The 17865-nt window shown below is 42.7% G+C and overlaps 1 protein-coding gene across 1 annotated transcript in view; it reads left to right on the top strand.

Moving 5' to 3' along the window:
* The window catches only part of Glrx3 (glutaredoxin 3), a 31146-nt gene that overhangs the window by 3236 nt on the left and 10045 nt on the right, over positions 1–17865 (top strand). Inside the window, exons 2-4 of the mRNA XM_052196403.1 lie at positions 4496–4604; positions 12336–12410; positions 13067–13268. Of these exons, the coding sequence (XP_052052363.1) occupies positions 4496–4604; positions 12336–12410; positions 13067–13268 (386 nt within the window). The remainder of the gene's footprint in view (positions 1–4495; positions 4605–12335; positions 12411–13066; positions 13269–17865) is intronic.

Raw genomic sequence — 17865 nt, 5'->3', positions numbered from 1 at the left:
TGGGAACAAACCTGGTCACTTATTTTAATTTATCATCATCATCATCATCATCATCATCTCTGCTGGAATTAAGCCTAGGGCCTGAGGCATGCTAGACTGTGCCATGAGCTACAGCTCTACCCACCTCTTGTAATTTTTAAAAGCAAGCCAATATCGTCAGCATTTACTTATGTCATTAAAATTTCTTTGTGGCCTGGCAGTGGTGGTGCTTGCCTTTAATTCCAGCACTTGGGAGGCAGAGGTAGGTGGATTTCAGAGTTCGAGGCCAGCCTGAATGTATTTTAAATATTTAAAAATATTCTGTTTTGGTTATTTGAAAGCTGTTGTGAGATAAGAGGTTTTTTTTTTGTTGTTGTTGTTATTTTCTGTAGTAGTAGGAAGATACTGGTCTTCCTAAATCTTTGTATTTTTAATTCTTAGAATAAATACCTGGGCTGGAGAGATGGCTCAGCGGTTAAGAGCACCGACTGTTCTTCCGAAGGTCCTGAGTTCAAATCCCAGCAACCACATGGTGGCTCACAACCATCTGTAACGAGATCTGATGCCCTCTTCTGGAGTGTCTGAAAACAGCTACAGTTTACTTACATATAATAAATAAATAAATCTTTAAAAAAAAAAGAATAAATACCTGTGGTGTGGACTTCGTGGGAGGTCTTGTTTTTAATTTCTACCAGCAGTGTAAGAAGGTGTTTCTTTCACTTCCTTTTAGAAATCCTAACTGAAAAGTGTATTCACCTTTCCAGAGTAGTGCTGCTCATGTGCGGCAGCAAGGCTAGTGGGTTTAGCTGTCTTGAAAGCAGGCTCTGGAACTCCTGGAGCCCCTCAGCCACTGATCTGTCAGCATGGTTGCCTTGTTCTTGGATTTCTGTATATATTGCAGTTTCTGCCCTCCCTTCCTTTCTTGGGCTCTCCTTTGCTCTTGTGATTAATAGTGATTTTCACCTTGGCAGGAGCTATGACCTGTCCTGGGCGCTTTGAAAGGGCTCTAGATTGGGTTAATTGAGATGGGAAGACCCACCTTGAATGTGCGTGGTACCCTTCCTTCCACTTCTGCTTTCCAAGAGATGGGATTAACGGTGTGCACTGCCATGCTGGCTAAGTGAGTTTTTTCCTTCTTCAGAATAAGCCTTTACGTGGCTTTGTCAGGCGCACTGCCAGTGCCACACTTGGGCCAGTTGCTAATATGCTCCCCCCTTGCCATGTAAGGATTTTATCTGTGCTGCCCAGCAGGATCACCTTAGTTCTCTGAAGCCAAGTCAGGATTCCCCTCAAGGAGGCCCTGCTTTGAGTCATGAATCAGTCTTTGGGATCCTAGATTTTCAAGCAGGCCAGTCTGTAGCAGGTATTAGTGATGGTGCTTGTTCTCAATTTCTGTCACATTCTCTAAACAAATGTACTGAGTTGTCTTTGATCATAGGCCGTCATGCTCATGGAGGACAGGTGTGTGGGTTTCTTCAGCGATTCAATGCTAGACATGTTCTCAAGCTAAAAGCCCCGTTTTAAAACTTGGGTATTTTGATTTAATCATGTCAGAATGAAAACTGTATGTTAGTACTGAATGAGGGCACAAGTCTTTCCTCTTGTGCTGCTGCTACCCTCAACACTATGAACTGTCTTGGCTGTCATGGTATTCTCCCTTTTTCCCCCATAATATTCAGATCTAGCATCTTTGGCTTGGCTTGTTTTCCAGACCTGACTAGTGGTTGTGTGTATCTCTAGAAAAGCTGTTTTTTTGTTGTTGTTGTTGTTGTTTGTTTTGAGACAGACCTTGGCTGTCTTGCCTCTGCCTTTGCCTCCTAAGTGCTGGGATTAAAGGTATATGCCACCACCGACCAGCAGTCCCCTACCACCCCCCTATAATTGACTTGTGTTTCATTGTTGGAGGGTGGGGTGTTTTGTTCCATCTGTGGGCATTTGGGTGTAGCACAGACTGCTTGGGTGTCCTTGACAAGGTTGTTGACTTGTTTTCTTCTTTCCACAGTTAGGCCTTGGGACCTCTCTTAGATGCTCTGCTGGGCTAGGAGGTGTGGTCAGAACCTTCACAGGCTTATGAGGGAGGCTTTCAGTGTTCTGTAGGTTAGAACTGTACGTGGTCCCCAGACAACTTTAAGGAGGACTGAAAAATGTTGTCTAGCTGAATGAATGACTGAGAGGCAACATTGCTTGCTAGAGCAGTTGCTATCAGCTGAGGTCCAAGTATTCTTCAACGATCTACCAGATACAGGCCTGTATGGTGCAAATTGTAACCCATTCATGGAACATTCAGTGTGTCTTTTTTTGCCTTAGGTGGATCCTCCTGTTTGCCTTTTGTATCCTCTCAAATGGTTTTCTCTTCATCATTTCCATCTAGTTAGTTCTAGTCTTCCATATCTGTCTGCCTCCCCTCTCTGACCCCAGCCCCATTTTCGAGGTGGTCCTACTGGCTCAGGATGGCCTTCAGCAGACTGTACGCAGTCCGCCTTTGAATTGCTCATTCCTGCACCTCAGCCTCGGCAGTGCTGGAGTTACAAGCATGTAGCTCCACACTGGGCTTCCATTTCTCCTTCAGTGTGTGATCTGGCTTTATACTTGAGCAAACCCAGGATTTCAGGAACCTTCTTCCTCAGCCCTCCCCATCCCTTCTTTGTCCATGTCATTTAATCTGCTCTTATTTCTTTGGCGTTGGACTGGAGGTACTGTTCTCTTTGCTCTAGCTGCCTTTCCCGTTCCTAATTTCTTGGAAACCTTGCACCTACAGCTGCCTCAGATTTTCAACTCTGTCTGCACTGGCATTGTTTCTGCACAATACAAGCAGCTGGGGATTGATTTCCTGCACCGGAGTTAAGCTGGATCCTGTGCTCTTGGATTCCTCGGTGCAGTCCAGATCTCTTGAGGTTGATTTCCGTGGTGGCCACTTCCAGTGGGCTCCTGCTTCTTTTGGCAGTTGGCCTCATTCACTGTTTGTTGCTATCTTAGTGGTGTAAATTTTCCCTTCTTGCCATTCTCTTGACTTCTGGGAAACTCTGATCTTAAAACTCCTGAAGCTGTCCCTCTTTTTTTCTCTGTCCATCCATCTGGCCTGATGCGATATTGATGAGACCCAGAGACATTGACCTCCAGTTTCCTCTGTTCCTTCTGTGACATGGTTGGCTCTGCATTTCTAGATTCCCAGATCTATAGAGAGCTGAGGTTCTCTGCGCTTGAGCCCTGGTCCTAATATTCCAATAGACTCCCTTTCCTCCTAGTATGACATTCACCATCAGTGTTTAAGCCAGAGCTTATAGTCAACCTTTGTGGTCTGTTAACTTTTCCTGCCCCTTCTGGCTGTAACCTTCCTCATCCCATATGTGTCTTTTGTTGTGGGTAGGGTCCCACTTCTCATCTGTGTTTTTGTTTTGTTTTTTTTTTTAAATATTTATTTATTATATGTAAGTACGCTGTAGCTGTCTTCAGACACACCAGAAGAGGGCATCAGATCTCATTACAGATGATTGTGAGCCACCGTGTGGTTGCTGGGATTTGAACTCAGAGCCTATAGAAGAATAGTCAGTATTCTTAACTGCTGAGCCATCTCTCCAGCCCTGTTTTTTCTTTTTTTAAAAAAATTTAATTTCTCTGTGTTTCTGTGTGTACATGTATATGTGTACAGGTGCATGTGGGTGCCGGTGGAGGGTGGAATGTTGGAGCTGGTGTTGAGACCTTTGTGAACTGTGTGACCTGCGTGAGTGATGGGGGCTGACTCTGGTCCTTGTGACAGGTAGAGCAGCAAGCACTGCTCGTGCAGAGCATCTCTCCAGCCCTTTATCATTTCTTATTCCATTCCTTGCTGGTAGGTAAATATATTTGCATCTTTTCTCCATGTAACACATTTTTTTTATGTGTTTTCCCCCCACCTTGGAGGAGGGTTTTATTTGAACTTAGAATCCTGTAAATTCAAGTTTCAGTTAAATTTGAGGTGGTTTCAAACATAGGTCTTTGTGAAAACAGTTTTGTATGAAATAAGATTGGTAAAATTGCCTAGTATCTAATGACTCCACTGTCAGCTCACACAGAGGGCTCTCTGGTAGCATAACTGCAGCGGACATCTGTGAACTGTGATTGCAGCCCTGCTCTCTACTGCCTTGCCTTTACTGTTAAGACTTTTGCTCTTCTGTGGTTTCAGTTGTATCCCTTTGTCACAATATTATGTGAGATTAATATTAATAATGTGTCTACAACCATTTCTCAGCAGCAGCTTGCTTGTACAGAAATTCAGTCTCCACTTTCATCATGGGTCTGAAAATATAATTGACACGGCTGTTAGTTGAGATGGATGGTCATTTAGAACCACTTACTAGGGCTTAATCTTGATTTAAGAAATCCCATTAACTTGAATATTCATCTAAGTAGTCTGCAGGCTGGTAGTGATGCTGCACAGACAACGGCATTCTTTGTGTCCCAGCTAGGAGATTTGATCTACACCTGTATTTGCTTCCAGGATCATTAAAATAAAAAAATAATGTTTTTTGATTTACAGGTCACTCCTTGTGGTCCATTTCTGGGCGCCATGGGCCCCACAGTGTGCGCAGATGAACGATGTCATGGCAGAGTTAGCTAAAGAACACCCTCGCGTTTCATTTGTGAAGGTACTATAAATTTTCAGTCTTATATCTTTTATTAATATCTGACTAATGAAATAGACTAGATTTTATAATGTAAAGGAAGAAGCAGTGAAATTCCAAATACTTGAACTTTGTTAAATTCTGTTATATTTGTAGCAAGTTATTTTGACAGATCTTTTAATGTCACATTTCTCACATAGTTTTAAAAAAATCACTATAGAATGGGCAGAGGACAGTGTCTGAAGGACAGGCAGACCAGATAATTCGCTGGATAATTTTGGTTTGATAGCAGTTGATGAACATTGAGAAGGTAGTGTGTTGTGAAATGATTCTAGAAAGTGCATATATAAACACTGGTGGCAGTTGCTGGGGTCAGTTATGTCTGCCTCTCCTTTGTATACTGAGCTCCTGCTTTATTCTTTTTATTTTTTATTTTTTGGTTTTTTGGATTTTGGTTTTTCTGAGACAGGGTTTCTCTGTGTAGCCCTGGCTGTCCTGGAACTCACTCTGTAAACCAGGCTGGTCTCGAACTCAGAAATCTGCCTGCCTCTGCCTCCCAGAGTGCTGGGATTACAGGCGTGCGCCACCACCACCGGCTCTGAACTCCTGCTTTATTCAAGTCTTGGTTCCTACATTTCCTGTTGTCTTTTGAGAGACTGGGCTTTAAGAGGAAGTTCATAGATGTGCCTGGAGGTTAGCAGATTTACTTTTACTCACACATAATTCTAGTCATTCCGGAAGTAATACTGTTTTAGGTTTTTAAAAAAGTGAAATATGTGTTAAGAATAATGAATTATTGGGAAGGGAGGGATACTCTCTGTATTCAAAAGTGTTAATTCTTAGAGTTGATTTATTTACTTTGAGACAGGGTCTCATAGCACAGGTTGGCCTCAAGATCTCAGTATTTTTGCATCCCAAGTCAGTGGCTTGTGCCTTTTTGCCAGTGATGAATCCTTAGTAGTCAAAAGAAAAACAAAAACCTTCATTTTAAAGCTATACATTGTGAATTCAAAATACATGTTGATAAATGAGGTTAGAAACCATGTGAAGCTCTGGGTGTCTGTAGGTCAGATTTCTGACATCTAGTTTCTTAATTCCTTTGCATGGTAGTGATTACATTTTCTGACTGCATTTGCATAGATAGAATTTGTATGCTTTGAATAGGTGCTATATTCTGATGGCTCAAAATGCCAAGCAGTATAGCCGGGTGGTCAATGAGAAGGTTCACTCCATGTCTTCCCTGCCAACCCTTTGTCTGTCCCCATAAGTAACCAGTTGTATTAATTTTGTATGAATTCTCTCAGTGTTTCTTTATGCAGATAGCACAAATATGAATATAATAGTTAGCTTTTTAAAATTTAAGGACTTATTTAAAATTCTGATGAAATGCATAATGTAACCTTAGAAGGTAACCCTAAAATGTCCAGTATAAATAATAGAAGGGGGCATTAAAACTGCATGTTTGGTCAGTGATAAAAGATAATGACTACAAGTGAAATGAATGATTAAACACTTCAATCATAGAATTAGTCAGGATGATGGTAATTGTTCCATGTCAGCTTTCATACGTATAATGTTACTGGTTTAGGTAACACGCTGTTCTCAGCTGCCATCTGAATGATTTATTTAAAGTCACTATAGAATTGCTTCTCACCTTGGTACCAGACTTGGCAGTGAGATTTTAAGTTGTTTAAGTGCTTAAATGTAGCTGTGGGCCAAGAGTTGGAGGTATGCTGTCCGGCTGGATTGTCAGGGGCACCTGAGCCTGACTGTTTAAGGGGTTAGCATCAGTATTTTTGTTAAGTAGGTGTTCTGGAAATTTCTGGAGTAAGGCAAATATTCTATCTCATCAGTGACAGAGTAGAATTTTTTTTTACCTATTTGAGTTGGGAGTCTCACTGTGTTGCCTCGGCTGGTCTCAAACTCTTGCATTCAAGCCAGACTTTGGCATCAGCCTCTTATAGCTGGCACCTCAAGAATGGCCTACTACACCTACTTTCCTTTCATTTTTTAAAAAAAAGGTGTATTTGGCTTTTTTTGTTTGTTTGTTTTGTTTTGTTTTCTTTTTTTTTTTTCAAGACAGGGCTTCTCTGTGTAGCCCTGGCTGTCCTGGAACTCACTCTGTAGACCAGACTGGCCTCGAACTCAGAAATCCGCCTGCCTCTGCCTCCCAATTTTTGGTCTTTCAAGAGAGTGTTTCTCTGTGTAGCCCTGGCTATCCTGTAACTCACTTTGTAGACTGGACTGGCCTCAAAACTTATAGAGATCTACTTGCTTCTGCCTCTTGGAATTAGGCATGTGCCACTACTGCCCAGCTAGTTTGGCATTTTTGACTTATGAAATGAAGTGATTGTTCCAGTCTTTGATAGTAGAGTCACAAAGTCATTTAAATAAGTGATTTTATTTTAAATAAGTTTTTGCATTTAAATTATTACTGCTACTACTTCTTCCTTGTCTTCTTCCTCCTCTTATTTTAAAACAGAGCCTTGTGTGTCCTAGGCTGGCTTGGAGCTTACTATGTAGCCATGGATGATTTTGAGGTTTTGATCCTCTTGCCTCTATCTCACTGTTGATGGGATTTTAGTGGGCTCTATCATGCCCCAGTTATATGGTGCTGAGAATCAAACCAGGGCTTCCTGATGGTAGGCCAGCAGCACCGTGCTTACTGAGCTACATCCCCAGCCTAGAAGACAATCTTGAGTAAGGTGTTTTAAACTGGTTATAAGTACCAAGAACTAGTTTTCTAATTATTAAGAAACCACCAGCTCAGACAAACCAGCCACACATTTCTGGTGAGAGTTGTGAAACTTGTTCCTACCAGGACTGAAAACTGAGAGGCAAGGCTTTCACATTTTCTGCTGAGACTCTTGTTCCCCAACTTGTGATGTGGCTGTAAGATGCTACCTCTGATGGCTAGGTCCTTCCTTGCCTCAGTTGCTGCCATATCTAGTTGGATCCTGAAACTTGGGTTTTTCTGTATTTCTAGAACTGTGAGGAAGTACATGAATTACTTCCATTGGTAAATGCTTTACAAAAAAGATTCAAACTTATCCTGAATAGAGTGAAATAGCTAATTAAAATATTTAGAAGTGCTTTTTCTTTTCAAAATGCCTAGTAAGATCTCTACCTAAACGCTTTATTGATGATCTGTGGCTGTGTCTGGGTAGGTGAAAGGATGAATTTATCATCATCTGCCTCAGCCTCCTGGGGGCGGAATAGGCTTGTGTACCGCGCTGCTGGGAATACATATTTGTCAATTATTTGGTAGAATCTTTCAGATTATGATGTTTGGGAATGAGAGGTAATAGGAAGGAAACAGAAATTCCATGACTTTGTCTGTGAGGAAAAGGTGGGGAAAAACATCAGACCCTGTTTGTAGGAAATCCATCCTTCCCTCCTGCATTTCTCATTTGCCATGTGTCAAAGTTGCATTCCTATCGATGTGATGGCATACTCTGACAGAAACAACTTAAGGGAGAAAGGTTTATTTAGTTCATAATTCCAGGTCCATCATAGCAGGGAAGTCAACTGTAGAAACTTGAGGCAACTGCTCAGATTGCAGTCATATTCCCAAGAGAACAAGAATGACACATGCTGTTGCTTGGCTCCCTTCTCCACTTACCCAGCCCAGGGTCCCCTGCCAAGGAATTGACACTCCCCATGCCCCATTGGGTAATTAGGGCAGTCATGCCCAGAAGCCAGTCTCTCAGATGTTTCAAACTTTTGTCAAGTTGAGAGTTAACACTGACTATTACTAACAGTTTCACTTCATTATAAACTTTCTCAAAGATTAAGAGTCAGCACTGGGTGGTGGTGGCGCACGCCTTTAATCCCAGCACTTGAGAAGCAGAGGCAGGGGGATTTCTGAGTTCGAGGCCAGCCTGGTCTACAGAGGGAGTTCCAGGACAGCCAGGGCTATACAGAGAAACCCTGTCTCGAAAAAACCAAACCAAACCAAACCAAACCAAACCAACCCCCCCCCAAAAAGATTAGAATTAGCTATTTAGGGAGAGTTTTATGATGTTGCTCTAGTCAGTATTATTTTATTGTATGGTGCAGTGATTCTCACCCTGTGGGTTGTAACAAAGGGGTTCTTTGAAAGTTGAAGGACCCTTTCACAGGGTGTCACCTAAGACTATCAGATAATTACATTATGATTCATAACGGTAGCAACATTATAGTTATGAAGTAGTAATGAAAATAATTTTATGTGAACATACCATGAGGAGGTGTACTCAAGGGCCGCAGGGTGAGGGAGGTTGAGGACCACTGGTACAGTGGTTGCTGTCCTGCGAGTTAGGGCATGGAGGAGTTAGAGAGTTACAGAACTGTGCTTTTCATCCCCTACACCAGCGCTTGTGCTGTTGGGGACTGTACTCAGGACCTCACATTTATGTTGGGCAAGTGCTCTACTACTAAGTTACATTGAGGTCATTGTAGGAATCATGGTGGCTCAGCAATGAAGAGTATTTGATACCCTTGCTAGGACCTGGTTTTAGTTCCCTCACCTACACAGTGGCTCATAATTGTCTGTAACTGCAGTTCTGGGGCATCTGATCTGTGGGTACCAGGCATGGTACTCTTATATATATATATATATGCAGGTAAACACTCATATACACGTGATAAAAATACATAAATCTTAAAAAACAAACAGACAGGTTTTGGGCTGGAGAGATGGCTCAGCAGTTAAGAACACTGACTGCTCTTCCAGAGGTTCTGAGTTCAATTCCCAGCAACCACATGGTGGCTCACAACCATCTGTAACAGGCACCCAATGCCACCTTCTGCTGTGTCTGAAGACAGTAACAGTATACCCACATACATGAAATAAATAAATCTTTAAAAAAAAACCAGTTTTTTTTAATATCTGAAAAAGCCAAGTGTCATAAAGATAGTTTATGCTACTTTCTAGATGTTTGCACAATTGCTCTGTATAAAATAACTGAGATGATACTGCTGGCCATTGCCAGGAGTAAATAAGTGAATCAGTGTTCCAAACCCCAGGCATTTTCTAGCTTAGAGTAACTCTCAGCTGTGAGCTGATGCTCTGATGTCACTGACCTGTAAAATGAAGCCTGAGAGTGCGGACCCTGCTGGGCGGGTTGGCGCACACCTCTAATGCCAGCATTCAGGCAGACGGGCCTTCAGAGGGTCAGAGTTTGAGGCTGTCATTCTACATGGCAAATTCTAGGCAGCTAAGACTACACAGGGCACCCCTGTCTCATACCTCTCAAAATGAATGAGGACCCCCTCTTCCCACCCGCCTACCATGTTCTTTCCTTTCACTCCTTCTCACAGGCACACCATGGGAAGGCTCTGAAGAGCTCAGTTCCCAGCAGAGACATTGTGAAGAAGCAGTGTGGGTAAACCAGTCCCTAAAGTGCAGTCTTTGTTCTGACTGTAGCACTAGAAAGCTACATGTGGCATAATGACAGAGGCACAGATTTTATATTTAGGCTTCATTTCTGAGTTGCGTTATTTCTCTGAATCTGATTATGTCACCCATGTCACCTTTTACATCAGCCAGACTTGTTCAGGGAAACAGCCAGTAGGATATGGAGTTATAGTGAGTAAGGAGATTTGTTGTAGGAATCTGCTTACCTCATCGAAGAGCTTTAGAAGTCTCTTGAAGCTGGAGAAGCAGGGGTGTTGTGGTGTGTCTGCCTGTGGCCCAAGGAGCTGACAGTGTAGAGCTTGAGCTCCCAAGGACTCAGGAACTGGGCCTCTTATTCCAGGGGTGGAGACAGGTGTTCCAGCCTGAGAAGAAAGCCGGAACTCACTTTTCCTTTGTTCTTGTTTTTGTTCTGTTGATGCTGTTGGGTGGTGCACTCAGGGTTTGAGGACAGAGGAGACTTCCTTGCTCAGTCTGCCTCTTGCTGGCTGAAACACTTTATAGGTATGTCCACAAATGATGGTTTACTGGTTGGTTATCAAGTTTATTCATCGAGTTTAGAGAAGAGCTCATGGTATGGAGCTGGTGTTTATGAGAGGTAGCTTTGAGCTCTTGTACACACACGGAGGTCATTTAAAAGTATTTTCTATTTTCATTACTAAGACCATTATACTCTGTTGGGGCCATATTTTCAAAGAATTTGAATGCTACAAAGATTCCTTTCTGCGATGCTAGGGATCGTACCCAGGGCCACAGGCATGCTAGACAAATCCTGGGAACCTCTACCCCAGCTCTGCACAGGTGTTAGGACATCAAATGGTGATGTTTTGGGGAACTTTATGACTGTAGTGGAAGTCATCACCTCTTCTGTGTGTCTGTATGTTCCCATTGCCTCTGAGGAAGAGCTAGTCTTCTGGAAGCTGATGGGAGGGGAGGCACTTTTAGTTGGTCCTTAGGCAGGAATGGCAGTAGAAATGGAGTTCACATATGTAGGCCTGTGTTAAGAGTTAGGGTGTTGTCTGTCTGGTGGAGGAATGTGTTTCTTAAGCTGTATTGCAGGTAGGCTCTCTTTCTGAGCAGTGCTCAGCTGATCAGAGAGCTGAAGAAAAGTGAGAGCTGCTGTGTGATGTCATGGGCACCATTGGTCTGAGTATGGGATTGCGCTTAAGAGAGAGATAGAACATACATTTCTAAAGCTGTAGTCTGCTCAAAATGTTTGTGTCAGACTGGTCTCTCTTAAAGTACACCTGAAAAATAGATACAATTAAAAACACTTTTGCAGAAGGCACTAAAAGTATTCTTACAAAGCTGAGAAAAGGTGAGGCCCCAGGTAAGGCCACATGAGAGTGCAGGCAGGACAGTGAGTGCCCCAGGTACAGCAGAGGCAAAAATCACATTTCAAGCCCAGTGGAAATCTTTCACTCTTAGAGAAATTCGGTATATATATTTTTAAACACATTTAACAATATAATTTATCAATAAATTTTATTTCCTATAGGTATAATGTGAATACAAGTTTTTATTGGTTTCAAAAAGTTTATATTAAATTGACAGTCCTATGAGAGAAAAATATAATACATCTTGGTTTTCCCTCAAAGTATATTTATAAAGACCTACGTAAATATTTTACAGTGATTGTGTTCTAATTATCTGGAAATTGTGTTTCTAAATCTGTTCAAAACCCATGTGCCAGATACCACATCATACCATGTTTGATGAGGGGCCCCAAGGAAATGATCAGACCAAATACAGTCATCTTAGTCAAAATGAGTTTACATGTTTGAATAGACAGGAGTGTAAGCAACCCAGCAGGCTGTTTGCATAGTGTCCAGCAGCCATGCGGGGGTTAAAAGTAAAATTTATCAGACATCAATAGTTTATTGAAGAAATACTCCTTTTTGCTTCATAATTTGCAGAAAGCCGCAACTGTCAGTCATGATGTACTGCCTCTTGAAATTAGTCAATAGCGCAAACGGCAAGGATTGCTGTGGGCAGAAAATAAGCACTGTAATCATGACATAACTGGGGTCAGTGATTTATGGATTTCAATATAGTAGTAGCTGCATATGATTGAAAATTTACTAGGTCACTAGTGCACCAAAAATTTTATTCACAGCCTCCAGGCATCTTTTGAAATGTGCAACAAAATAAAAACCTCTGAACCTGTTTTGACACTGCAGACTCCGTGGATGACATGCCAGCCCAGTGAGTCTCATTTAAATGTAAATGTGTCATAAACTTTTGTCCTGTAGTCTTAAAATACCTTGGACTTGAAGGGACAGTGCATGTGAAACTGATTTACATATCAGAGTAGAAAAAGGACCAGTGATAATGAATCTTGGATTCTTTTATTTTTAAAGCTGGAAGCCGAAGCTGTTCCTGAAGTATCTGAAAAATATGAAATTAGCTCTGTTCCCACCTTCCTGTTCTTCAAGGTAAGGATGAAAGAGGCACCAGAGATGGTCCACCCAGGAGGCTCCTGGGACTGTGTGTTTTGATTCTTTTATCCTCTCCTGACCTCCTTGGTTGCTCCTAGCCTTGTACCTTTTTCTGGTACTCTCTTTTTTTGCCCTGATGAAGACCATGCTGGTTGCTTGCCATGGGCAGCGGGCAGCCCACAGCTAGAACTGGAGCCTCCTGACCAGAATCCAGTCTTCTCCTGCAGACTCGTACTCTCTGACCCAGGTTTGAAGTGGGTTATTGAGGACATGTGCCTGGATGTGAGGAGACATCTGGCTGGTTCTAGTTGATTAATGACTCCTTGGGAATCGAGTGCAAATCTGTGCTTCAGGGCACCCACGGGTATTATTACCACTTACCACAGCTCTCCAGAACTTCATTTGTGTTCAGTAGGTCTATTCAAGCTGGGATTACTTGGAGATGTCTGTTTCCCCAGCATGCTCCAAAATGAGTGTTTCTAAGTGAGAAGCAGTGCAAGCAGTTGCTAATCATACTCTCTCACTTTAGTAACAACAGAGATAGATACCTTTAAATTGGCTAGAGCTTTAGTTACTTCCTAGAACCTTGGAGTCTAAAGTATAGGTGATGCTTAGAAATGCCACTTTATTCTAAATGACATTTCAAACTTCAGAATTCTCAGAAAGTCGACCGGTTAGATGGTGCACATGCCCCAGAGTTGACCAAAAAAGTCCAGCGACACGTGTCTAGCGGAGCCTTTCCTCCTAGTACTAATGAGCACCTTAAAGAAGATCTCAACATTCGCCTGAAAAAGCTGACTCACGCTGCCCCCTGCATGCTGTTCATGAAGGGAACACCTCAAGAACCACGCTGTGGTAAGAAGCTGGTCCTGATGATTGGAACAGAATGTCCTTGCCTGCATGGGTGCTGATGATGTGCCTAGAGTTAGGCTGGTTACACTTCCATGTGTTGGCATACAAGTCATCAATAGCTGTCAGTGACTGTATACTTGGAGGACATGGGAGCCGGAGGGGGGAATCTTTGCAAATAACTGGGCTCAGGCTTTCCGTTTCCCTCTGAGTCCTCAGCTACAAAAATAACTTGCTCACATGGTAGTTGAGCTGGGGGAGGGATTAGGTTCCAGCTGTCTGTCATATTGCCATCTCTATTAAAGGGTCTTTGGCCTGTGTAGGTTTTTTTTTTTTTTAAAGGTATGGGTGTCTGTGTCTGTGTCTGTGTCTTTGTCTTTGTCTTTGTCTTTGTATGTGAGCATAGCATGTAGGCCCAAAGAGTCTAGAAGAGGATGTTGGATTCTCTGGAGCTGCAAGCAGAGGTGGTTGTGAGCTTCCCAGCATGAGTGCTGAGAGTGAAACTCGGGTCCTCTGCAAGAACAGCTAGTACAAGCACTCTTAATCTCTGGGTCACCCTCTAGCCCAGTCTTTTAGGGAGCACTTGCCAGGAAGGACATGGGAGGGTCTTTGTCAGTTTCTACCCATCATTTGAGGCAATGTCTGGAACCTGCTAGGCTGGCAAGTCCCAGTCATATTCCTGTCTCCATCTTCTGGGAGCTGGAGTTAGAATTGTGTACTGACTCATGGGATGTTACGTGCTTGCTGGGATACAGCTCCAGTCTTGCTGGTTGTGTAGAAGCACTTTTATCTCCTGAACATCTCTGGCCTGTGTAATTTGCTCTGAACAGTTTTCTTTCTTGGCAGCCTCCTTCATGTCTTTGTGTTTAGATTTCATAATTTAACAGCTTGAGGGCTTTCAGTAGGGCCTGAGTCTGCTCTGTCTTCCTGCTTCCCGTCTTGTTCTTGCGTGATGACATTTTTCACCCACTGCTGTCACTTCTTGTGGATAGCTGTTAGTAGATTAAAGATCTCTGAGTCTTGGCTTATAGTCTCATGTACTTTCTGTATGGGAGGGCGCTTGTAATTTTACCCTTAAATAACTTTTGTAATTATTTGACCCTCTGGTATTGAGCTTATGTTGTTTTCTTTTTACTGTGCCTATTACATTATTATGCTACATAATTGAGTTGTTAATGCCTCTTGGTGATTCTGTTGAGACTCTAAGGGTATTCCAGCCTCACTAGGGGGGATTATAAAAATAGGTGGCAGTACAGTTGGGAAGCTGCTGTCAGGATTACTGTGTGTCCAGTGTAGCTGGAGAGAGCCATGCTGCTGTTCTGAGTGCGGTCTGTGGTCAGCAAACAGTCTGCTGCTAGCAGGAAAGGATCCTGATAAGTTCTGTTGAGAAGGTGAAGTGATTCCTTTCTCTCTTAGTTCTGCCTCGAAGGTTTCCCAGGTGGTATCTTTTGGAGTCAGCCTTGTAAAGCTTCCTGGGTCTGTGCTTGAGTTAAGTAGTGACAGGGAACAGCCAGTCTTCATGGTGCTTTTTTTGTTACTTTATTTTTATGAATGTGAGTACACTGTCACCGTTTTCAGACACCCCAGAAGAGGGCATCAGATCCCCTTACAGATGGTTGTGAGCCACCATGTGGGTGCTGAGATTTGAACTCGGGACCTGGAAAAGCAGTCAGTGCTCCCAACGTCCTCCCTCCCTCCCTCCCTCCCTCCCTCCCTCCCTCCCTCCCTCCCTCCCCCCTCTTTCTTTCTTTCTTTCTTTCTTTCTTTCTTTCTTTCTTTCTTTCTTTCTTTCTTTCTTTCTTTCTTTCTTTCTTTCTTTCTTTCTTTCTTTCTTTCTTTCTTTCTTTCTTTCTTTCTCCCTTTTTCTTTCTCCCTTTCTTTCTCCCTTTCTTTTTCTTTCTTTCTTTCTTTCTTTCTTTCTTTCTTTCTTTCTTTCTTTCTTTCTTTCTTTCTCCCTTTCTTTCTCTCTTTCTTTCTCTTTCTTTCTTTCTTTCTTTCTTTCTTTCTTTCTTTCTTTCTTTCTTTCTTTCTTTCTTTCTCCCTTTCTTTCTTTCTCTTTTCTTTTTCTTTCCTTTTTTCTCTTTCTTTCTTTCTTTCTTTCTTTCTTTCTTTCTTTCTTTCTTTCTTTCTTTCTTTCTTTCTTTCTTTCTTTCTTTCTCCCTTTCTTTTTCTTTCTCCCTTTCTTTTTCTTTCTCCCTTTCTTTTTCTTTCTCCCTTTCTTTTTCTTTCTCCCTTTCTTTCTCCCTTTCTCTCTCTCTCTCTCTCTCTCTCTCTCTCTCTCTCTCTCTCTCTCTCTCTCTCTCTCTCTCTCTCTCTCTCTCTCTCCCTGTTTTTTAGAGACAGGGTTTCTTTGTGTAGCCCTGGCTGTCCTGGAATTGACTCTGTAGACCAAGTTGACCTCAAACTCAGAAATTCGCCTGCCTCTGCCTCCCAAGTGCTGGGATTAAATGTGTATGCCACCACCACCTGGCTCTGTTACTTTAATGAGGGTTAGAGTTATTGCCCTGTCTGGTTGTCTAGATAAGGACTTCTCTTCTTCCTGTGTAAAGGGAAGAAGGAAGTAGGAAGCCCTGTAAGGTACAGATAAGCCTCCCTGGCAGGTTACACATAGCAAACTGTCTAACACCCCCCGCCCCCCCCCCCCCTTTTTTTGAAACTCAACAGCACCACTCTGTAAACCTCTGCTGATAACCTAGTGATTTTGGCAGGAGGCAAAATTGGCTGGCAAAGTGTTAGCAGGCAGCAGAGGTAGGGTTTGTGTCACTTGTTGGCCTCAGCCTTCCATTGAAGTTGGCCCTGCTCAGGAACTTGGTATAAGTCAGGTACTAGAAGTACCTTGGCTTTCAGCTGCTCTGGGGGGGCGCTGGGGTGGGGCATGTCACTGAAGGCCTTTCGGTGCAGGGGCTTTCTAATTTTTCAAACATATCAGTGGCAAACATAGAAATAGTCATTTTTAGAAATTAACTTTTAGGTTAGCATACATTGGATTGTGATAGGATCTTTGCCCTTCCCCCACACTATCTCAAGCCTCTTCCAGTTGCAGCTGGTTCTCCTTTGTCAGCTCCCTGTGCTTTCTTGTGGCCTGTGTTTCACCCCTGTTTCCCATTGTCAGAGTTAGTGCCTCTTTTCCTCCCTTCCTTTTCAGAATTGTGACTTTCCCCATTTCCCCATGCATGGGGTCGCGCGCGCACGCGCACACACACACACACACACACACACACACACACACACACACACACAGAGGTGCTCATACCCAGACACAAAGGCACAAACACAATTCTAAATCTAGTTTCTTCATACAAAGCAAAGTATTTCCTTTACTTGTCTTTCTGAATTTGGCTTATTTAGAAATAGTGTATTTCTCGGGGTTTTCTTTTTTCTTTTTTTTTTTTTGTTTTTGTTTTTTGGATTTGTTTTCTTTGAGACAGGGTTTCTCTGTATAGCCCTGGTTGTCCTGGAATTCACTCTGTAGACCAGGCTGGCCCTGACCTCAGAAATCCACCTGCTTCTGCCTCCCAGAGTGCTGGGATTACAGGCATGCGTGTATTTCTCTAAACTGAATTTATAACATATTTCTTGAGTTTTTTTCTTATGTTGCGACATTCAGACTACAAAAAGAATAAAAAGAAAATTTAGATATTTTAGAGCGATGAAAAAGAAGAGTTTTAGGCATTTAAATAATGGAAAAAAGATAAAGAGATTATTAGATGCATAAAGGTTTAACTGCTAGTTCTTTTTGGGTGCCATCTTTGTAACCTTTCTAACAATTCCAGTAAGCACCCTTTTCCTGATATTTGGTTTCTTTTTATGTGTCTTACTTCCTGGCACATAGAACAAACAGATTATTGGAGAGTACTTACTAAAGTGTCCATGTCGGTCAGCTGAAAAGCCTTTGCATGGGGACTTCCTGGTCACTTCTGGTGTGTGCTCTCATCACTTTGCTCCATCTCCTGTCTTTGAGAAACATGTGGCTTTGCTTCTGTTCTTGCTTTCTGAGCTGCCTAGTATAGATTTGATCTTCACAGGAGAGCAACACTCCTGTGAAGAGTGTGGGCTAGCCCCTTTATAAAAACATAGGCCATGTCTGTGAACTGGTGAGGTTCCTGTCCTGCAGTAGAGTCTGTTTTGAGAGCACCCTGCCACTCATACTGCTTTGCTCGTGACTCAGCATCTGCTGTGGAGGAGGGTTACACTTGCATTTCAATTGGTGGCCCTGGCCTTGCTTTATGTTACCCAGAAAACTTGAATAACATTTGCACTTCCTGTCCAAGACAGTGGGAGACTGTTTCTAGAGCCTGTCTGTTCTAGAACCAATGCAGGCCTCTGCTGCACCGTCTGTTCTCCTAGACTCCATCTGCAGAGTTGATGGTGACTTACAAGCACAGACCTGAGCTGCCTCTCTTCTGGCTTCTCATAGAAGATAGGAAGAGAAATTGCTTACATTTGAGGAAGGTTTCTGAATCATTGAGGCTCTTTAGCAGGATAATGAGGTTATTGGAGGACTCCCAGCTATTGCGGTACAGCTCTGGTAGATGTTTGGCTGTGGGAGCTTTGAGAGTCAGATGCAGAGCACAGTACAGAACTACTCCTAGGGTCTGTGAGG

The sequence above is a fragment of the Apodemus sylvaticus genome, chromosome 1, assembly GCF_947179515.1.
Source record: "Apodemus sylvaticus chromosome 1, mApoSyl1.1, whole genome shotgun sequence".
Taxonomy (NCBI): domain Eukaryota; kingdom Metazoa; phylum Chordata; class Mammalia; order Rodentia; family Muridae; genus Apodemus; species Apodemus sylvaticus.
Note: the sequence above shows the minus strand (reverse complement) of the source record. Positions and strands in the feature narration are given on the sequence as shown.